This window comes from Protopterus annectens, chromosome 2.part0, assembly GCF_019279795.1.
Source record: "Protopterus annectens isolate FY-2018-M chromosome 2.part0, PAN1.0, whole genome shotgun sequence".
NCBI classification, from domain to species: Eukaryota; Metazoa; Chordata; order Ceratodontiformes; family Protopteridae; genus Protopterus; species Protopterus annectens.
The window spans coordinates 967,821,493-967,845,486 of record NC_056728.1 but is presented as its reverse complement, the minus strand read 5'-3'; the positions used below and the strand labels follow the sequence as shown (position 1 = coordinate 967,845,486).

At 41.6% G+C, this 23,994-nt stretch overlaps 1 protein-coding gene across 1 annotated transcript in view; it reads left to right on the top strand.

Moving 5' to 3' along the window:
- The window catches only part of LOC122792798 (annexin A3-like), an 825,182-nt gene that overhangs the window by 449,269 nt on the left and 351,919 nt on the right, over positions 1-23,994 (top strand). The window contains exon 7 of the mRNA XM_044060366.1: positions 3,969-4,059. Within this exon, the coding sequence (XP_043916301.1) occupies positions 3,969-4,059 (91 nt within the window). The remainder of the gene's footprint in view (positions 1-3,968; positions 4,060-23,994) is intronic.

Genomic DNA, 23,994 nt, shown 5'->3' with positions numbered 1-23,994 from the left:
TTTGGCTAGACTTGTATAGACCCTAGGGCCAATAGCCTAGTACCTACCTATGAACCTGTAAACAACAATTTCCCAACATACTGCTATGATGCTAAAATAATGCCAGGCTAAGGAATGCAGAGTTAAAATGTGATTTTTTTTTTCCAGTCTCTCTGTCATGAACAATCTTTGTTCTTTTGTCTTCATGGCTTAGGAATGGATGACTGTTCTCTTTGAATGTAAAACATTGGTAAATGTTTTCTGAAGTTTGTTGGATTTCCAAATTTGCTGATTTATCTTGTGAATGTAATTAAAAAGGATGAAAAAACAAAAACTGTCATTTTTAATTTTTAATGACTTGCAAATCAGAAAGTCACCAGGGTAGAAAAAAAATAGGCATAAATATTTATTGACAAATTCTGTTGCTGCAGGATTGATATTGGTCTTTGGTTTCTGACAAAACTTTTCACAATTAAAGTAGTCTGTTTAACAGAATGGGAACATAGTGTTAGATATAAAGGTAAAATGTCTAGGTAGCTACCTGTTAAGGGGGCCCAACAGGTCAATTCTGGGGCTTATATTGTATAATGTGGTAGTTGCTGGTTTGCCTAAGCCAAACAAATTTTGGGTCTAAATATGCAGGTGGTTATAAAGTTGGAGCTGAGGTCAGATTTCCTAATGTCAGTGATTTAAATGTGTATTTAATAGTCCATTTATGGGCAACAAGAATAGGTCTCAAGTTTAATTATAAAAAAAAATAAGGTTTAGTAGTTTGGACACTACAAATAATCAAGGTTAGAAATGTGTGTTCACATTTGAGATTAGGGATTTTGGACAAGCATCGATAATGATCTATCTTTTAGGTACCCGATACAAGACTTTAAATTTAGAGCAATGAGAAAGATTGGATTAATCTCTGGTACAGTGGATTTGAGGGACCCAAAGGTTTTAGACATTTATAACATTAAGACCAGTTATTGTTTATAATTTAATTTTTTGCACTTTATCAATGACTAATAATGTAACCATTGAATTGATATAAAGGAGATGTACTAAATTTGTAAGTATGGAAAAAGGTTAAACCATCTAAATCTTTACAGCATCTTTTATAGGTTGGTAGGAGATAAATTGTACCTAGCATTCAGGACATTTAGAGATGCAATATTAAGGGAAGAGCTGTCTTTTTTATTAAAAGATTAACCTGTAGGAATGAGACAGTGGAATTTTGTTCAGAAAAAAATTAACATAACTTAGATTAATTTTGATTACCCAAAGATTATAGAGATTGTGAAACATTCTCATCATAAGATTTAGGGAATCAGAAATGTTGAAAGAATTAAGTCAACTTGAGAAAATTGTACTGGAGAGAATAAGTGCTAGTATAATATGCGAGAGACTGCCATATTAAAGGTATAGATAGATGGCCACTGGTGGCAAGAAATTGACTCTTATGTAGTCTTGTTTTTCTGAGGCCAGCAGCAAGAAATGGTGTCATTTGAAGAACTGTGGGGTTTGATGAAAAACTTTGTATAGAACTGTGTGCTTTGATATGCTGGAGAGATGAAGATGCCATCTAGTTTTGTAGTGGACCCAGGTGTATTAGTTTTTACTTAACATCTTTTTATTACCTTTTATTTCTTTGTGTCCTCTAACCTGTATATATTATAATCTGTATTTTCAGTGTTTTCTTTAAATTTATTGACATCTAAGATGTTATGGCTGGCATCTATTGTTATGCATGCAGTGTTAGTTTACGTGGCAAACTGTATAATTTTCTAATAAGCTGATTGGCACATACTTCCCATTACTGGCTAGGGATACTACCAGTGAAAGATTAATGTTGATGATTTCATATTTGGCTTGGTTTAAGAGGAGCTTTTCCAGGGTAGTGGCAGGAATGCAGTTCCAGTAAGAAAGCTGTGGAGAATTGGAGAATGCATTTGGTGGCTAATGGGGCACTGGAAGATATTGGTTAACAGAGCAGTGAGAAAGGGGCCTGAGGGTGTGTGGCCAAAGAGTTAGCTGTGTAATTGGTCTGCATGCAGTCTAGTATGGATGTATATGTTGGAAACCCATGCCAAGGACAACTGTCCTTTTCTCCAAATGCACTTGGACTATGGGTGTATTTTGTGGATGAGTTAGTGAAATAGATGTGTACTCCTTGTATGCACCTTGCTGTTACTTCACCCTTGGTTGACAATGATGGGACTCAAACCCCATCTGTGCTTGCTATCTTGATGTCAGATAGTGACATCCAGTCATTTGGGTGTGTCAGTTGTTTTAGTAGTCGCATGTCACTTGCCACATTGATTACATCACTTTGTTATAGCTACTTTGAGTCATTAATATTGCTTGTGTGTATTTGTCACCATCGGTGAAAGTTATATTCCATGGTTAAGTCCACTTTTTACTAGGAGTTTAGCCATGCATGGTATCAGCATTTGGACTTCCAGTATGGCTGAATTGAGTGGACATTGTGGAAACTAAACAAATGATTCTAGAATGGCAGATGTTCACTTTAGTGATAGTGTAAGATCAAAGACAAAGGCATTGTTGGAAAGTACCACATACAGAGCACTTTGTTGTGCAGAAATAGTAGCAATGGTAGACACTGCTTGCCCTTTATGCCACTTTTATTTGGTTAGGAGGAAGAGCTCCCAGTGGTAGGGACTGCTTGCCACTTGTGCTATTTAGTTAGGAGGAAGAGCTCCAGCAGTTCTTACCAGAAAACAATTATACTGTATGAGAAAAACATGGTAGTTTTTGTTTCACATCATGGGACTATTATTCCTTTGATAGCTACACATGTACGCAATAGGATAACCGTTGAAAACATTTGTCCTACCCTTGTAAGTCCCACCAGTGCCATCCAGTTGTAGTGTGTAGCTGTTGGTAAGTGACACTGTGGTTCAGCAGTTTACAAGATGCTGCTTTAAGTGCCAACAAGGAGACTTAAGAAGAATATTGTGTTGGTGCTTATGTACCATCTGCCCTGTTTTTTCAGCTAATTGTTTGAACACCTGGTAGTTTTGATCCTTAATTAATGCTGAGGATACATTTATAGGTATCCAGAGAAAGTCCCTCAGGCATGTTTACATATTTTCTATTACACTGCAGGATCAACTTGGACATCCCACCCCAGTCTTGTTTAATGCATCAAGAGCTTCTTGGATCTAGTTTTGGGCATCACAGCCTGCACACTACCCCTTTGCAAGAGCAAGAGTTATTCAAGCATAGCTTCCTATTTCTCAGAAGTCTGTGTATTCCTGAAAAGATTGCCTATGATGAAAGTCCAGGAGCAACCCATGTCGCCTCAAAATCCTGTTTAGTAGTTCAGACAGACAGAAATATTCACATTATCATGTTCAGCAGGGTAGAATGTCTGGAGGACTGGTTAGGACAACTCAGACCTTCCCTTCACTCCACTAGAAAAGGGGCAGAAGTTGATCAGCCATGGATGTTTGAGTATACCTGGCAGGTCCATGTGCTTCATCTCCATGTATAGCAGGTTGACAGTGTCAAGGAGAAGTATGTAACTGGAAAAAAATGATTACCTTTATAAAATGCCTTTCTGACTTTTATGTTATTTAACCAAGTGACCTTTCAGAGGGTTTAGGTTCATAGGTAAATATTAGGCAAATCAGCCTGCCAACTCTTACATGTGTAGTCAATCACCAGACAGTGACTAAAAGTGAGAATTAAATCCTGTACCTTGTGCCTGTGCAATAAACATCTTAACCATTATGTAAACTCCCATTGAGTAGTATAGACAGATATTACTGGTGTATACTCTTAGCCACAGTTATCAAGAATATGGTCTTTTCTGTGTGAGGTACCAGTGCTGTTATTGTACCTGTTGGATACTTGCATAGGTAAGCAGGAATACTCCCATATGTGTTAATGCAAGTTTTCCATTTCTTGTCACTTTGCTTTATGCACCTGTAGCTTGTCAGAATAGCTGTTGATTAGTTGCTTGTGCTGCATTACAGGGTTCTGGAACTGATGAGCCAACACTGATAGAAATCTTAGCATCGAGGAATAACTGCCAAAAAAAGGAAATATTGCTGGCCTATCAAACAGGTGAGTTCAAAGCATACAGTTATTTGAAGTAAGTCCATGAAAGGAGATTATTTAACTTTCACTTTAGTGAAGGATACATCATTTTCTCTGTTTCTTATTCACAGAAGCTCATTTGGAACTGACTGTGTTTAACTGCATGCAGAGTGACAGACCACTGCTGTTAGATTATTTGCCATTAAATCACCTTTTGTAAGCATTGCACTTGTGGGATTCTTTTTACTTTGTTTTTACAATGGGGGAGTGGGATTGGTCATTTTGTGGCAGGAGGTGTGTGCCTGGTCTATCTGAGTTAGGAAACGCTCAAATTTTCCATGCAGAACTGTCCATAAAACTGTACCCTGTAAAACAATACGTGTAGTGCAAAAACGTTATGTACCAAAAGGCTTAGAACACCTACTTTGTACATTGAGTGACAGTGCCATTACATTTAGTAGAATTTAGTGTTTTATAACTGTCCCAGTAAAGCACCCTTAACGGCCTTCTTTCTGTAAGCCCCAGTAATCTACACTCTTGTAACTCACCAATTAAAGGACCAAGCAACGTGAATATGCAGTTTCCTAACTTTTCTGCAACAATGTTGATGGCTAGTGGGTATCCTGAGACAATGTAGCAATTCTTCTGTGAACGGCAAGTGCATTACTGGCTTTTGTTTCTTTTGACTTTGACAATGTAGCAGTTCTCATGTTTGCTGACGTGCTATCCTTAAAGTAACAGATACAGTTTGTGAGAGGTGTAATTACACAATGTCACTGATGGCTAAACTCACACATCAAGCAGATACCAGGTTGTGAAAACCACACAACACTCCCACCACATTTAGCGCATAGTGCATTCACAGACCAAGACATGCAGAGGTACTTCAATTCCTAAACAGCAAAGCCCTCCTAGACTGTCCATTGGCAAAACGTATCTTAAGCAAACCCAAAAGCAACACTTAACACCACACACAGAGCCACACTCTGTGGAGACCCAACTACAAAGCTGATAAGGCAAGCAAACACACTTCCTAGGGCTCTAGCTATAGGGGACTCCATTGTAAGACATGCTTATGACCCTTTAACCAGGCTGAAGAAGATGGTGGCTTCACCAAATGATGCACTCATTCAACTCAACCACAGGTACCAGTATGATTCCATCGTAGTCCATGTAGGTGTAAATGACCTGAGAAGTACTTCCTTGGACTATTTGAAGAGAGCTATTATGATGCTGTCACTATCTCAGGCTGGTATGAGCCTAGCATATTTCCTTCACTAAGGATGATGCCACAGTATGAAAAAAAAGATGATTGATTTTAACAATTGACTGAGTTTTTGGTGTCATTCTAAGGGGCTCCAATATTTAAGACAAACTATATCCGTACTACCAAAAGAAGCACCACAGTGTATCCAACTGCCCAAATAAATCCTGCAAGCATGATGAGTTAACGTACTGTTACAAAAAATCACATAAAGCGCTTTTCATCAGGCCACATAGCCCACCTTCTTCAGATAATTATACAACATAGGCCGTACACTATATAGGAAGTGAAAAGGAAGTGAAAAGTCAGCTGGTTCCTTAATCAGTAGGAATCAGCTGCTCTTAAAGTGGCAACCACCTTCATTCATTACCTAAAGTATATAGCTTAAACAGTTCTCATCTAACACATTGTTTTAAAGCAATATTTTAAAATAATATTTTAAAATAGATAGTGTAAAAGATCAGTGTAAAAAAATCTAAAAACAATTATCTATTGTATAATAAACCTTAAAAGCATGTCAATAAAAAACATGTAAGTGAAAAACAGCAAAACCTGACTTAAGCTGAAAGTCCAATTTTTTACACTGATCTTTTACACTATTTATCAAGTGTTAGATGAGAACTGTTTAAGCTATATACTTTAGGTAATGAGTGAAGGTGGTTGCCACTTTAAGAGCAGCTGATTCCTGCTGATTCAGGAACCAACTGACTTTTCACTTCCTATATAGTGTATGGCCTATATTGCATAATTATCTGAAGAAGTTGGGCTATGTGGCCTGACGAAAAGCGCTTTGTGATTTTTTGTAATAAACAGTACGTTAACTCATCATGCTTGCAGGATTTATTTGGGCAGTTGGATACTTTGTGGTGTTTCTAATTTTGGTAGTAGGGATCCAATATTTGTCAGCATGGGAGGATACTGACATCTGTGCAGTTACGGAGACATGATGTAAAGTGGCAGAGTACCCCAGCAGTACAAGGTTTTGGTGCCCTGCACACTTTAGACCAGTAGCTGCACAGACTGGCTTGAGTTGGAGGTATCTTAATATATGTCAGTAATAAGCATACCTTTACGGTTGGTTAAGCAAGATGACGTGCTGGAGTTTATCCAGATCACCACTCTGTACCATATCCTAGCTAGCCGTAGGTCACTCTGCATATCCAAAGAATCTTACAGCGCATACTTAGATGTACTAGAGACCCTTTCTGTCCAACGAAATTTCTCGTGGGGGACTTTAATTACCCCATTTATAGACTGGAACACTGACATCCCACTCACTAGGCTGAATAAGGAGAAGGTTACTGTTAGCTGCCTGTCTGGTGCCAGGATCCGCCATATAACGCAAGCACTCGGGTCACTCCAGAACAAGTACAAATATGACTTTCATTGTCCATGCTGGTGTGAATGACCTGAGCCGTACCTCCCTGGACTACATGAAAAGAGACATGGAAGAGCTCTCTGATCACATAGCCCAGGCTGTTATGACCCTGAGTAGCATCCTGCCCTCACCAAGAATGATACCACAGTATAAAGAGAAAAAAATATCAATTTCAACAATTGGCTAAGTTTCTGTTGTCATTTAAAGGGGATCCAGTGTCTGTCCACCTGGAATGACATGCTCGACAATCCACGCTGCTTTGTTAGAGACAGCTTGCACCTGTCACCCTTAGGCTTTCGAATACTGGCCAAGGCTCTTGCCACCCTTTTAGTGCCTTTTTTAGGCAAGGCTCAAAAGACAAACCCACCTCTGTAAGTAGCACAAGTAACAAAATACTGAGGGTAATGCTAATCAATGCCAGAAGTCTAAACCTCAAAATGCAAGTACTCGAGACACTCCTCAGTATGGAGAAAATCGATATATGTGCAGTAATAGAAACCTGGTTTAAGGGTCCAGAAAGCACACCAACACTACCAGGCTACAACTCGTACCATATTTTTCAGCCACAAAACCCGGACCGAAATATAAAAGGTGGGGACATATCCGTATTCATCAAGGATACCCACACCTCCAGGATAGTGGCACAGCACGATGCTTCAGAGATCATCCACATGCAACTAACAATGGGTAAAACTGCAATTCAAATTGTAGCTTGCTACAGATCACACAACATGTCCCAGGACCCCCATTCTGTGTTTCTGGAAACCTAAAGGTCCTACCAAACACCCTAATATTGGACAATTTCAATTACCCAAACATTAACTGGGAGAACTACTCCAGTATTAACTCCCTTGTCCAATATTTCCTAGAATTTATAAACTCAAACGCCCTGGATCAACTGGTGAACACTCCCACCAGAGGTGACAACCTATTGGACCTAGTCATCACCAACATGGTCAACCCCCTCGCTGGTTAGATCTGACCATAAATAAATCACTTTGGAGATCCACCCCCCCCCCCCCCCGGACAAGGAAACAACCTTAAAAAACTTTTCAAAAGCAAACTTCACATTACTTGAGACTGAGGTGGAAATTTTCAAAGCTCCAAGCTGCAAAATCCTTTACTAATGATTTCTACGGGCACCTACAAGAATGCATGGATTGTGCTATCCCAAGCAAAACCAAGACTCGCTCCTCCAAGAAAAGGAAACCAGCCTGGTGGACCCTTGCCATAAACAAGCTTTACAATAAGAGGAAACTAGTACAGAAAAGAGTAAAATCCCAAGAAGGGAAGACATCCCTGATCAGTATCGGCAAGAAACTACAATCCCTCATAAAATCATCCAAGACGAGCATCGGAAGAAAAATTGCCAAGGACTCCAAAGATAACCACAAGGCATTCTTTAGGTGTGTCAAGAATTTAAGTTGCAATGCTCAGATCTGCTCGGAGTTAGTGCAGAATGGCACAATACACTGAACCGACTGATATCGCCAACATCCTGGCAGACAGGTTCAGTGCAAACTTTACCCCCCTCTCACCTCTAAAAGGCCCCATAACCATACCAGAAGAAGGTAGAGCCCCTGAAATCACAAACACTCAGGTTAAAACAGCCCTTTCCAAAGCCAAAAACACAGCATCAATGGGACCCGATGTCCCAGGCTGCAACCTACACAAGCTCAAAGATGAACTAACCCCTCGCCTAAACACACTGTCCAAACTCAGCTGCTCCACAGGCTATGTACCCATAGAGTGGGGCACAGCAACGGTTATTCCACGCCACAAAGGTGGAGCCAGAACAGACCTCTGGAACTATTGCCCTATAAGCCTGACTAGCTTGGTCTGCAAGGCTATGGAGTGCATCATCATGGAACTCATTAACAGAGACATTGGGAACCTCCAAACTCTGGACCCTACCCAGTTTGGCTTTAAGGGCAGTTCATGCCTCCTGAACGTGGTGGGCTTCTTTGAGATAGTTAACAAGGCTATAGACAAGGGAAAGATGGTACACACAGCCTACCTAGACCTCACAAAGGCCTTCAGCACCATTCCACATTCTGGTATTATAGACAAGCTCACCAGCCTGAACATAACCCCTACGTCACAAGATGGGTTGCCAACTGGCTCATGGACAGAACCCACATGGTGAGAGTTGCGGGAGCTAGGTCTGACTCTAAACCGGTTACAAGTGGCGTTCCCCAGGGCTCAATCCTAGGACCCCTCCTGTTCGGCATATACTTAAAGGTACAGTCAAGCACAGGAGGACTATGGCTGACCAAGTTCGCAGACGACTGCAAACTAGGGGCTATAATTGACACTCCGGCTGACACAGACATCCTCCAAAAGGGTCTCACTGAGATTGATACCTGGTATCAAAATCAGCTAATCAAGCTGATAAAAATCAAGCTAAATGCCAAAAAGTGCATAGTCATCCCCTTTGGGAAAAAAAGTACCCACAAACTACCACATAGGTGGTAGTCCCCTAAATACGAAAGACTTAAGGGATGTGGGGACCCAAGTAAATGGTAATCTCTCCTTTGATAATCACATTGCCAAAGTGGTTAGAAAATCCTTCTATGTGGCCCACCTAATAACAAAAAGGTTTGCATCCATATCAAAAGAGGTCATTATGCCCCTCTACTCATCAGACCCATCATAGAGTATAACACCCCATTTGGGATGTACCTTACAAGACCTGCAACAGGTGATGGACATGCTCCACCTAAAGAAAACCATATCCCCTCAAGCCACACGCTCTAGGAATCTAAACCTCACCACAACAATAAATGAGACATCCTGGAGGGATAGATTCCTGTCCCAGAGACTTCCATGCTTTGGAACAAGATTCCAATCTACATTAGGCAGAGCGCCTTGCTAACACTCAAGAGAAACCTTGACGAGTGGATGGGAAACAGTTTACCCTGGGGATCACTTCAGTGGCTGTGCTGAACAGCTGCACAGGGCACAAAGGGGGCAGCGAAAACCAACACATTCTGGCTAGGCTTATAAATGCCTTCGGGCAGATAGCCTAGTACCTACCTATGGAAATCCTACGTTGCCTCAAATCTGCAGACACAGATTCAGGAATATAGTCTTGATCTGTTAGTGCATACACCCACTAGAGGTTCCAACTCACTAGACCTCTTACTCACAAGTATGAGAACACTGCACTCCTTCTAGTGTCATGTCCTCCCTTTTAAGGGTCTGACTAAAAAGCTCTCTCCATCAAAATCAACCGTCATGACAGTGAATCCACTAACAGGCATTATTCAAAGCAAAACCACCTTTTATTAAGTGAGTTTATCAAAATGTAATACCCTTTCAAGCCCAGAGAACACAGCAGATTGTGCAGAATTGTTCACAGAAACCCTGTACAGCCATGTCAGTGGATGCATAGAGGCTGCTGTACCTACCAGAAGTTAGCAAAAACCTAACTCCAAAAGTAAACCACCCTGGTGGTATCCAAGTTAAACAGGATGTGCAACAACACCAAAAAAAGTCTAAAATCAGGAAGTGTAATTGCTGTAAAGATAAGAACTCTGTCATCAAACTAAACAGGGCAAGTAAGGGGATAATTAAATCCATTAAAACTAATTTCAAGGGTAAAAGTGTTTCCCAGGCAAAAAAACACTATAAAGCCACATTCAACTATGTCAGAAATCTTCAAGGCAGCACACAGCAGTATGCTGAGCTGGTTAATGGTGCCACGTTCAATAAGCCGAGTTATGTAGTGAATCTGGCTGGCAAATTCAATTTCAACTTCACTCCCTACTCAAACCCCAACACCCCCCCCCCCCAACGAAATACCCTCATATATAACCCGTCTGACTGTAAGCAGAGAGGTTGTTCTGGCCATGTTCGCTAAAGCCAAAAACACAGCTTCAGTGAGCTGAGCCTCAGTAATATCCTAGGATTCCTCCTGAATATTCTGCAACATGACTTATCAGGGCCAGTGGTATTACTGTTTAACTATAGTCTTAAAACAGGCTTTGTGCCACAAAAATGGAGGACTGCGGCAGTCATCCCCCTTAAGGGCAGACCATCAAAAGATATTGGAAACTACAACCCCATTAGTCTGACTGGTTTTATTTGCAAAACTATGGAAGGAAGTATTATGGAAGTCCTCAGGAAAGACGTTGGTGTTGGTGACCCCCAGACACTGGCTGCATCCCAGTTTCTTTGTCAAAGCAAGGTCATGCCTACTGAACCTTGTGGACTTTGAAAGTTGCCAAGGCAATGAATGAAGGTAAAACAGTGCATACTGCCTACTTTGATCTGGCTAAGGCATTTTGAAACAGCACTCCAGTATGACGTTGTTAAACTTACAGAATTAAGCATAAACCCCCTGTGTACTGTGCTGGTTAACATGCTTGGCTCATGGATAGGACCCAGGAGGTTGGTATTGGTGAGACTACCTTCACAAAGAGGCTAGGCTAGTAACTAGTGGAGTCTCTCTCCAGGCTCTGTACTGGGTCCACTCGTCTTTGGCATTTACATCTAGGAAGTCAAACATATCAAAGATCTTTGATAAAGTTTGATTACAAACTGTGAGCAATCCTAGAATTCTCCCCAAGACGCGTATACCCTATAAGAAGGTCTAACACAGAGAAATCACTGATGACAGTGCCACAGCTTAAAACTCAGTACCAAGAAATGCATTATTGTATCTTTTGGGAAGTCTTTTACCTCAAACTAATTAATCAATGAAACATCCCTAAGAGTTCACTCAGTAGTCAAGGATCTTGGGAACTCATGTAGATAGTAACCTAGCCTTCAACCAGCATATGTCAGGGTAGTGAGAAAATCCTTCTGTGATCTTTAACTTACAAGAAAGGGCATGGCATGTAGGTCCAAGGAGGTATCACTATAGGTATCACTGTACTTGGCCCTCATCAGACCTATCCTAGAGTATAATACCCCTGTCAGTATCTACCCGACCAACAAATGGAATGTCTGCAAAAGTTCCTTAAAAAATACAACCCTTAACGTGCCATTGTATGTGGATTGACTCAAAGCCCTATCTCATTACTCTGTCTCCTATCGACTCTGTAGAGGTGATCCATGCATGTCTTAACAGGGCATCTTTGGGCCATGCTCTGAACCTTTTGTGTGTCCATAAAATAGTGTCAGAACTGCTAGATCCAAAGGCCTAAAGTTTCTTTTTGACATAAATAAGATATATTGGAGAGACAGATATGCATCTCAGAGAATTCACATTCTCTGGAATACACTCTCCATCCAGTACAAGTCCCTAGCTCACATGATACATGCCATACGCCTGTCTCACCAGTGGGTGTCAGTAGTGTAGCTGTTTGGGCTGACTCCATCTGTTAAGAGATGGTTGAAATAGATTTAGCTGTTCTCACACAGACTTCTCCAGCTCTGTTAGCTCACGAGTCTGTGGTTTTGCAGTCAGACTTTTATCTTTGTGACACAGAAAAAGAATGTTAGCCACCATGGTGTAATGGTAAATTATTCAGTAAGGAAAAGTGGAAACTTTTTACTGTTTTTTTTTTTTCTTCAGTTTAGTGAAAAAGCCAGGTGTTTGATATTGTAGGTTCCATTTAGTCTTTGAAGAAGTTAGAAAAAAAATCCTTAAGAGTGCAGGTACCACTGGTAGTTCTCACTGTCAGAGTCCTCATCTTTGGTTCATCTCTGCTCCTGTCCCACCTCTGAGAAGCCTGATGGGTATAATATTTAAGTGGGTCTAAGTTTAATTTTTTGTTTTGAGGGCAATGTTTAACCATGTGATCTCCAAACCAGTAGGTGGCTTTGCAGTCTTTGCTTGTTCCATTTGTGATGGTTTGGTTTGCTTTATAAAAGCTTTTGACGTTTTACATTTATCAGTGAAAATTGGCGTCATTGACGGTGCAGCATGCCTAAGCCTAAAGCTCTGGAAAAGGCCTGCAGATGTTTGGAGAAAAATATTTTTTCCATTGAGAAAAAGCAACCCAGAAAGAAAGTTGAGTGAACAGGAACAAAAGGAGGAAACAAATGGCCATTTATAAACTTGCAAATAAGGAAGAGCAATTGTGCATTGTTAAGAGGTAATCACTGCAGACTAGGATGTGAGCTCCTTTAAGTTGGCAACAGAACAACAAACAGAAGTGGAAATACTAGAAGGGAAAAGCTGCAAGACATGGATGAAGATAAAGCACAACTTAAAACAGAGCCACAGGAACAAATTCAGATTACAGCACATAACATACAGAAGTGAGAAAACATGGATGATACTGAAAACAACTCGAGGCATAATATCAGGATAACTGGAATGCAAGAGAGAGCGAGCAACAGTGAACTGGAGCAATTTGTAATGCAAGGTGATGCACGAGATTTGGCTGCTACCATGAAATCAGGAAATACTAGTAGGGTACACAAAGTTGGACAGGCAGCAAAAAGCAGACTCGTGCATGTTATTGCAGGTCTCCATTCCTCTGCTGTAAAAGAAAAAAATAAAATAAACAGCGAGGCAAAAAGACTTGGTTGTCACATTTGCAGGGATGCTCATAAAGCTGGTCAAAGATTACCGAGAAACACTCTAGGACAAACAAAGGCTACGCTGGAGTTAATAAATGAGGTAAGGCTATGCTAGAGTTAATAAATGAGGTAAGGCTATGCTAGAGTTAATAAATGAGGTAAGAACGAGTGAAACAGCTGCATGGTTGAAATAGTGCGCAGTTAAAGTACAGTGGAGAATGTTTTTGTTACACAATATGAAGGATGTTTTAAAGCTTAAATAAAGCAGACAGCTAAACAACTCAAGCAGTAGAAATCTGTCTTCCATGGAAGACATGGACTGCATGAGCTGCGTTAGACATAGGAGAGATGTTGCAGAGACACTGAGGATGTCCCAGATGGTGAAACTCCCACAAAGAAAAGACAAAACCAGAAATTGCAGTGGGGCTGCATGCCAGTAAGAGAGATGTGCAAGAAATCACAAAGGCAATCGCAAGGAGTTGAGTTAAGATGGTGGAGGGGAGACTTCCAATATGGCTGCACACTGAGTGACAGCTTAATTTCAGTTCTTCCAGTGGGAAAACAGAAACTTAGAGAGCCAGTGAATTTGTCTTTTTGGATAATTTCTGTAACTGAGTGCCAGCTAAAAAGAAATTCAGAGAACCCAAAAGAAAATCCATCACAAAATGTGAGAAGGCACTTTGGGCTCCTAAAAACAGAGGTGGCTAACTTCACGGCACCCATGCAAATGGAGATCAGTTGCATAACTGCCAAATCATACACCAATGCACTGTATGAACATGTACAGAAATGCGTGGATCTCGCCATACTGAACAGAACCAAGATGCTCTTCTCCAAAAAAAAAAAAGCCAATCTGGTGGTCCCCTGCCATAAACAAACTCTACAACAGGAGGAGGAAACTGATGCGGAATAGGATGAAGTTCCAAGACTGGAAAAACTCCCTTATCCTCCACAAAAAGTTGAGATCCCTCATCAAATCCCCTAAAGCTAGCTAGGAGAACAGAAGCGCAGCAGATAGCAAAGACAACCACTGGCCTTCTATAGTTATATAAAGAATCTCCACGGCAATACCCATATTTGCTCTGAGCTACTGCACAATGTTAAATCCTATATCGAGCCAACAGATATTGCCAATCTACTGGGCGACAGATTCAGTGCCAGCTTTACCCCCTCAAGAGACTAGTCACAATACCAGTAGATTGCAAGGCACCCACCCAGTATTGCACAGCTCAAAATAGCACTGTTCAAGGCCAAGAATACAGCTTGCATGGGACCTGACAATATCCCTGGCTGTGTTCTGCATGAACTACAGAGTGGACTGGTACCTCACCTGTGTGCACTGTTCAGTCATGGCCTCATCTCAGGGTTTGTCCCTACCAAATAGCACACTGCTACAGTCATCCCTCTCCACATAGGAGTGTTTACAGACCCTTGGAACTATTGCTTCATTAGCCTGACAAGTCTAATATGCAAAGCTATGGAACACAATAATCATGGACCTAATAAACAAGGGTATAGGGAATCTCCAAACTCTGGATCCCACACAGTTTGGTTTTAAGAAGGGTAGAGCATGACTGCTCAACTTGGTCAACTTCTTTGTCAGTCACCAGAGCTGTGGATGAAGGCAAGGTGGCTCATATAGCCTAACTTGATCTGGCCAAGGCCTTCTATACCATTCCCCACTCAGGAATACTAGAAAAACTCACTAAGCTAGGCATCAACCCCTATATCACTAGGTGGGTTGCAAACTGGCTCACAGGTAGAACCCACAGTGTGAAAGTGTCTGACTCCAAGTCAGACTGCCGACGAGACACTAGTGGAGTCCCACAGGGTTCAGTCCTGAGTCTCCTGTCCTGTTTAGTATGTACTTCTCTGAAGTCCAGGCCAACACAAAGGGACTCTGGCTGATAAAGCTTGCAGACAGTTGCAAGTTGGGAGCTATTAACTCCTGGAGTGATGTTGACATCCTACAGAAAGGCCTCACTGAGACCAATGACTGGTGTCAGAACCATGGCCTTAAGCTCAATGCCAAAAAATGTGTTGTTATCCCCTTTGGGAAAAACACGGTTCCCATGAATTACCATATTGATGGTAGTCCACTGAACACAGAAGGCGTTATAAGACATCTGGGAAACAGATTGATGGCAACCTCTCTTTTGACCACCATATTGCCAGTGTAGTCAGAAAGTCCTATGTGGCACATCTCATTACTAAGGGTTTTGCATCCTGGAAGGAATCTGTCGTCTCCTTCTACTCTTCCCTCATTAGGCCAGTCATTGAGTGCAATGCCCCATTTGGCGTGTACCACCAAACACCTGCAACAACTGAAGAGTCCACAAAAGTACCTTACAAAGAGGATCCTATGCCTTAAACATTTGTCCTATATGGACAGACTCAAAAAACTCCAACTGTTCTCAGTCTCATATCGCCTAGTTAGAAGCGATCTCTGCTTGACTTAAAAGCCATGTCTGACCCAGCTCTGTTAGAAATGCTACATCTAAAGAAGTCTCCCAATCTCTCTGCATCACATGCTCCAGAGACTTCAACCTCATTACCACAATCAACAGAACATGCTGGAACAAAAAGTTCATAACCCACAGTCTGCCCATGCTATGGAATAGACTTCCCATACATGTCAAGCAGAGCACCTCACTGGCCCTGTTCAAGAGAAATCCGGATGAGGGGATGGGAAATAAAAAAAAAAAAATCACCCCAGGGATCACTTCAGTGGCTTTATTCAACAGAGGCACTGGGAACTAAGGTCTGGTGGCACAATGCCAGGGGTACTCCTTTGAGCTAGGCTTGTAAAGGCTCCAGGGCCATTAGCCTAGTAAATGCCTGTGAACCAGGAAGAATTAGGCAGCTGTTCAGCAAAAGACAGTGCAAGCTCCAGCTTTATTGCAAAACATGACTGAGTAACCTAGAGATAAATGTCAGATGTACTCAAACACTGAAGGAGCATATCAACTCGAATAACAAAAGACTGGAAAAAATGTAAGAAGCTTTAAGCAGATATTGAGATGAGATGATAAAACAGCAAAAATTTAAGGTCAAAATAAAGAAACTGCTGGCTGAATATGAAACAAAACCTGAGCTTTTGTGCTGTACCAGAGAAAAGCTATAAGGAACAAAATGTATTAATTTTATGAAAGCTCAAACTGGACCTGTATTCCACAGCAGTTAATTGAAATGGTACTGTGTGTGTGTGTGTGTGTGTGTGTGTGTGTGTGTGTGTGTGTGTGTTCTACAAACCTGATAATCAGAAAGCAGCCTAGACCATTAATACCAAAGTTGCAATCCTACCAGCAGAAATAGTTGATTCTGGCAAAACTATGGCAGGAGGACAAAGTACTGTAAGTGGGAGACTATAGTGTGTTTGTGTAAAATGATTGTACACCCAGGCAGAAAAGTAAATTTAGTCCACTAATCAGAGAAAGTTAAGCAGGCGTGAGACTCAAGCTGCTGTATCCAGCTATTTCTGGAATATTCTTTCCTGGAGGGTCAAAATCATTTCTTGATACAGAACATGCTAAGGAAGAAATACAAAAGTTTGTCCAACAAAAAGTGAGCTGTGAAACGAAAGGAGTTTCTGCTTCTTGATGTTCATGTTTCAATGTTGCAGTCATGACTGTAGGGTTCTCCCCTGCTGGCAGGCAGTCCTTGGTTGGCCAGAATCCCAAAGCCTGGGTCCGGCGTCGGCTGTTCAGCCATGCTTCTTGACGTCAGAGCGCCAGGAGTACAAAGCTGACAGCCGATGCCATGTTCTCCAGTCTTTCTTGCCGTGCGGTGATAGCAGTTCGCAAGTGCCGGTCGGCTGACTCCTGACAATTTTTTATAAACGTACTTCAGTCCGAAGACTTTCTTCTCCTACTCAAAGCTAAGTACCCCGTTGGGGAAACTTTTTTTCTTGCTCCAGTCTGATGTCAGAAAAAGTTAATAGTTGTATTTCATGTGGGAAGCAAATACCTCATAAGGATTTTCATTCTTACTGTATTCCTTGCTTGGGCCCTGACCAACACGTAGCTAGTTGTCGGTTTTGTGCTAGATTCAATCAACGTACGATTAAACAAAGGTACGATTTTGCATTTTATTACTTCGGTAGGTGTTTTAATTATAAAATGTCGGATATGGTTCCGGCTACCGGAGTTCAAAAATGACGCAAGGATAAAGACAGGCCTCCGAGGTCCAAATCAGATGATGTTGTACAAGCAGAGCCAGCTTCAGGTTCGGCCGTTGTCAGTGAGGCGCTTTTGCAGCCCCTGTCATAGGCCATTTCGGAACCGATGGCCGAAACGGACTCCCACAAGGAGCCAACTAGGCCTTTGAATATTTCTGTTGCAGGACCTTCGGACAATGCTCCTTCGGATGGGTCTGGAGCCGCTGTGCAGGTACCGGCTTCCGAAGGGGTTTTCAGGCTTACTCAGCTTCTAATAAAGGCAAAGCCAAAGACAAAGGCAAAGACTCCTTCCAAATCAAAGACTGCAGCCCAGGCCTCTTCTGATCCGGCACCCAAGTCTCAGAAACCGTTACTTAAGATGGCGGAGGACTTGCTATGATTAGGGGTTCACATCCCCCTCCAGATAAAAGGCCAAGGCAGGAAGTTTGTTATGACTCCTCTGATCAGGCTTCTGTTTCTTCAGTTTCTTTTTCTGACCAGGAATATTCTTTCCCTCCTTATGCGGATTCTGATGCTGAGGAATCCATTCCTTTAGCTTCTCCCCCTGAGGATTTCTCTCTTGGGGAAACTTTGCATGAAATGAGGGAACATTTTCACTGGGAAGGACAGGAGTACTCAGAATCTAAGAAAAGACTAAGGGATTTTCTTCTTCTTCTTCCCCAACATAGACCCCTGGCTATTCCTCCTATTTTGGATATTGTGGATGATGCTTTTTCGGAGGCTAACTTAACTCCTGACTCTTTTCCTCCAGCTCCTGTTAAGCCAGACAGATATTATAGGGTTCCTGATTCCCACCAGTTTTTATACAAGAATCCTACTGCTGACCCTGAAACCATTTCTCAGGGTCCTAAGGGGGTTAAGGCCGCTTATGCTAAAAACCCCATCCCCACTGAGAAGGATTCCAGATCTTTAGAAAGATGGGGCAAAAAAGTGTACACTTCTGCTACTTTATCTATTAGGGCTTTAAACTGTCAGTTTCATATGCTGAAATACCAGCAATTTCTCCTGTCTGTTTTAAAACAAAAGCTAACTTCCATTTCTGCCTGTGCAGATAAGGAATTACATGACTTAATGCATGCCACTGAACAAGTTGGGAAGCATGGTTTACACTGTGGATTTGATGCCTTGGAGGCTTTTTGTAGGGCTGCTGCCTCTGGCACAGTCATTAGAAGGCATGCATGGTTAAAGGAACAAAATTTGCCAGATCAAGTAAAAGCTAAATTATTGGATGCTCCTGCTCAGCATAATGTTTTGTTTGGATCTAAAGCTAAAGAGGTGATGAAGATGGAGGACAAGACAAAATCCATGCAAACAGTTAAGGATTTCTTACAAGTACTGCCACCCAGATTTAGTAGGAATTGGCTTACAAAAAATTGGTCCTTTCCCAATTCAGATAGGCCTCAGAGGGGTAGATACAGATGCTCCCGAGGAAGGCCTCAAACGCAAGCCTCTTATAGACCAAGACAGTGGACTGCTTCCACCCCTAGGGGAGGAGAGGACAGGTCGCAAGCTCATAGAAAACAGACTCGATGACTCCCTCTGTTGGGCTGCAGGAACTTCTTGCCTGGAAGCCCCCCTCGGAGGAAAACTTTCTCTTTCACCTAAATTGGACTCGTATAACCCAAGACAAGTGGGTTCTGGATGTGATTTCAAGAGGTTACAAATTCCATTTTCATACCCTACCAAGACCAAGCGGATGGCCAGATCTTCCAAAACATCAATGGTTAGAGGCCTTAAACCAGGTGGAAGCTCTCTTGGCTATGAAATCCATAGAACTAGTTTCACTTTCAGAGATGGGACAAGGTTTTTACTCAAGGCTCTTACTAGTCCCCAGGAAGCAAAATTCATGGAGACCCATTCTGGATCTGTCAGTCTTGAACACTTTTCTCGAGATACCAACATTCAAGATGCCTACTCTACAGCAGCTACTTCCAATGCTGACCAAAAATGCATGGATGGTAATTTTGGATTTAAAGGAGGCATATTTACACATTCCCATCAGGCAGGAATGCAGAAAATACCTCCGGTTCAAGGCCGGATCAAGGCACTATCAATTCTCTGCGCTGCCCTTTGGATTGTCTACTGCGCCCAGGGTCTTCACCAAATGCCTGGCTCCAGTAGTAGCTTATTGCAGACTCAAGGGAATTCAAATTTACCCTTATCTGGACGACTCTTATTCAGGCAGAGACAGCAAGGATGTCTTACTCCAGCATCTAGAGTTTGTTCAGAATCTTAAGTTCTTGGGATTCACTGTAAACATAGTCAAATTTGACACCCTCACAACAGATATTTTTTCTGGGTGCTTCTATAAACACAACAACCCAGATAGCATTTCTGACATAAGAAAAACAATTACAGCTGGCTTCAACTTTCAAAACCTTGGCAACATTAACTCAACATTAACTACCTCTTTATTGTGGAGCTTTTCAACCCGGGCCTCTACTGAAAATGGACATGTATCCAGCTAGACTAGCCCTTTCAACAAATGTAAAATAAATAAAATAAAATAAAGCTATCTGCAAGGAGATTCCTGCAGGCTTTGGGTTACTTGGCCTCCTGCATCCTTCTCGTACCATATGCAAGACTACATATGAAGAAAATACAGTGGTACCTAAAAAGTGTATGGTCTCAGCATTGCCACAGTTTAGACATACAGATCTCCGTCCTGCCTTGTCTTCAAAAGGAATTTCTTTGGTGGTCCAAGGCATGTACTCCAAACAAAGGAAAACCCTTCGGTCTGCCTTCTGCCACTCGGATACTAACCACGGACGCCTCAGGTTATGCATGAGGAGCCCATTTTCAGGGCAACTGTCTGCAGGGCCTTTGGACAAAGGATCAGAAGCACCTGCATATCAATTTAAAGGAAATGTTAGCCATTCAGAATGCTCTGTTGGCCTTCAGGAATCTTCTACAACCAGGACAACTACTGATACGGACAGACAACACCACAGTTATGTGGTACATAAACAAGCAAGGGGGATCTCATTCCTATCCCCTTTGCAGACTAGCCATGGATCTTTGGAACACAGCTCTAGCTTGCAAACTGGACCTTCTAGCTCAGTTTCTACCAGGGAAGCAAAACTTCCTGGCAGACAGACTGAACAGAAACCTATCGGACCCACACGAATGGATGCTGGACACCGAAATATTCAAGTTGATTACAGCAGTCCTGGGATGTCCTCACATAGACCTCTTTGCATCCCACCTCAATCATCAACTACAGATTTTTTGCACCAGGACATTCCACGAACTAGCTTGGAAAGTGGATGCACTATCATTCAGTTGGAGAAACCTCTCTGGGTATGCCTTTCCACCTCTTCCTCTTCTTCCACGGGTATTATTAAAGATCAAACAGGACAAGGCCAAGATGATATTCTTGCTGGCCCCAAATTGGCCTCGACAGTTTTGGTACCCAACACTGAAAAACCTTTGTCTGGAGCCCCCTTGGGTTTTACCACAGACTCCGAACCTTCTGTCCCAACACCAGGGTCAGGTTCTGCACTCCCATGTCAAAACTCTCAGCCTGCCAGCCTGGTTAATCCAGGGTCTTTGATTCGTTCTCTTCTACCCAAGCAGGTTATGGATGTCATTTTAGAAGCCAGACGTCCTAGCACTAGAAAATCTTATGCAGGAAAATGGAAAAGATTTTGTTCCTGGATGCAGGCTCAGGATTCTGATCCTCTTATTCCTAACATTCCTCTGATTTTACTTTACTTGACAGACCTCTTACAATAAGGGTCTCTCTTTCTCTTCCATAAAGATACATGCCTCTGCTATTTCTGCTCATAATACAGACCCTCCAATCTTTTCCCACCAGTTCATGAGACAGTTTCTCAGAGGAGCTAAGAACTTAAGGCCCCCTAGATCTCCTCCCATTCCTGCTTGGGATCTCAACTATGTTTTGGAAAAACTCACCTTACCTCCTTTTGAGCCTGCTGCCACTTCTGACATCAAGTTTTTATCTTGGAAGACAGCCATCCTGTTAGCTCTGACCTCTGCCAGGAGAGTTTCGGAGTTGCAAGCTCTCATGGCTGTGGAACCTTATATTATTTTTCATCAAGACAGGGTGTCTTTAAGGACTAATCCTACTTTCATGCCCAAGGTGGTTTCCAAAGTGGCTTTAAATCAAACTATTCACTTGCCAACTTTTTTCCCCAGTCCTCAAAATAAGGGGGAAAGGATCTTGCATTCCTTGGATGTACACAGACAACTACGTTTTACCAGGAGAGAACCAAGGACATCAGGAAATCAGAGCAATTGTTTGTTTCTTATGCTTCAAGTTCCCAAGGTAAAGCCATTTCAAAACAGATCATTTCTAAATGGATTGTTCATGGAATCAGATTTTGCTATTCACACCATGGAAAGCAAATCCCAGGGACTATAAGGACTCACTCTACCAGAGCTGCTGCCACTTCAGCTGCCTTCCTCAGAGGAGTTCCTACCAAGGACATTTTGGAAGCTGCAACTTGGAGTTCAGTGCATACTTTTTCTAAGCACTACAATCTACCTCTTTACTCTAAGTCTAGGGCAGGCTTTGCTTCTGCAGTCTTGCAGGGCCTTTTAGCCGCCTCTACTTTATGACCACCTCCCTTTTATTCTGCTTTGGGATTCAACCCTACAGTCATGAATGCAACAGTGAAACACGATGAACATAGTACAGTTGTGTACACTTACCATAAATGTAGATGTTGGAGTGTCTTCACTGTTGCAGTCTGGGTTTCCCTCCCTCCTGTCCCCTCTTATTTTTTCTTTTGTGTGGTTCCTTTTTTCACCATTCTTCTGAGGTGTATTTGCAAAGGGTATGGGATCTTACTCATTTTGGAACTCCTGACATCTGGGGCAAGAAAAACTGGAGAACATGCGTCGGCTGTCAGCTTTGTACTCCTGGCGCTCTGACGTCAGGGAGCATGGCTGAACAGCCGACGCCGGACCCAGACTTTGGGATTCTGTCCAACCAAGGACTGCCTGCCGGCAGGGGAGAACCCTACAGTCATGACTGCAACAGTGAAGACACTCTAACATCTACATTTATGGTAAGTGTACACAACTGTACTTTCTTCTGCTAACAAAGCCCATAGAGACTGCCAGTGAAACCTTTTCCAATGTTTAAAAAGGAAAATGTTTAAGATGCACAAAGTACAAGAGTTAACTAGAATAACAGTTGAGTATGTTGGAAATGAAGCAGAGACTAGATTTTATAGATTATCAATGGGAAGGAATCCAGCATCTCTGAAATTTGACATATAGGATTACAAAGCATTAATTATATTTATGAAACCTGACAGAACAAGAAATCCTGAAACTATTGGACTTTATTGACTTTGTTAAACTTGCAGGGGACTCACTCCAAAGTATATGCCCTACATCATGCCATTAATGTTTGAAAGAATATTTAGGAGAGGAAGAGGTAGGAAAGAGTTAACTAAGTAAAACAGTTTTGTTTCTAACAGTAGATTTTTATAAGGCATGACATAATCTGCATGCTATAAAGTTAAGCTTTTCCAGTTATTTTCGAGTGCAATAGGGATACTGAAATAAACGGATGCCCCTTTGTGTTTCCCCTTTTTTTCTTTCGCTGTTTTAAGGAATGTAGGCACGGAGATGTTTTAAAGAAAAAAAAAAAAGAGGAAAGTCTAAAAAGAGCATGTTACAAGAAAACTTTATGCACTTCTTACCCTTGCATATGGGAATGATGGGATTAAGGCCCTTGGCATGATTAAGTAAAACGTTTTAAGGGGAAGCAAATAAAAAAAACAACACTGAATATGTTTTCCTCTAGCAAGTAAGTGATTGCTTGTAGAGGCAACTGTGTGTATCTGCTTGTCATGTCTGGAATACTTGTTTCTTTTATGAGGGTAAACATAAATATTTCAAAATGTCCATAGTTTTGTGTTACTATTTCTTTTATGAGGGTAAACATAAATATTTCAAAATGTCCATAGTTTTGTGTTACTATTAGCTTAACAGGCATTAGGGGTGTATTTGTTTTTTTGCTTTAAACAAGAAACATCTTTATTAAATTATCACATATGACAGTCTTACATTTACATAACTGAAAATAAACCCTACTGTCACAGTTTCAGTTGCAAATGTTGTACATTGCAGCTAGAGTGGTCAGCAATGTGTGTAATCATACATCACTTAGAATATATCCAGGAACTGTCAAACATTACATAGCCTTCATGTAAACCGTATTCCTCCTCTGCATGTATTGATCCCACAGTTACTGTTTTTCCTAGGTAATTTGCTCTTGCCCTTTTTTACAGATGCCAATTCCAAGTGTTTTCTCTGTTACTATCTTTGCTACTTCTAAAAAGTTGATTTAGACTTTGATTTCCTTTTTCTAGTAATTGCTTTTTTGGCAGCCATCATAATTAGACTCAGCAAGGCCTTAATATGTTTAGGCAATTCTGATTCTGTATCATAGGTCAACAAAATAAATTCCTTAGTTAGACCAATTTACTGAATCAGTATCTTCTACAAAACAGTCTGCAGGGAATCTTTAAAGTCTGCCAACTCATTACATTCCCCGAAAATATATTCCAACTTGCATCTTTCTTCCCCATCACACCTACAGTTGTCTACCGGAGGAAAAATTATTTGAAGACTACTTTGAGTATAAAAATACCTATGTGAACACTTCCAAGCAAAGATCCTAAATCTATTAGA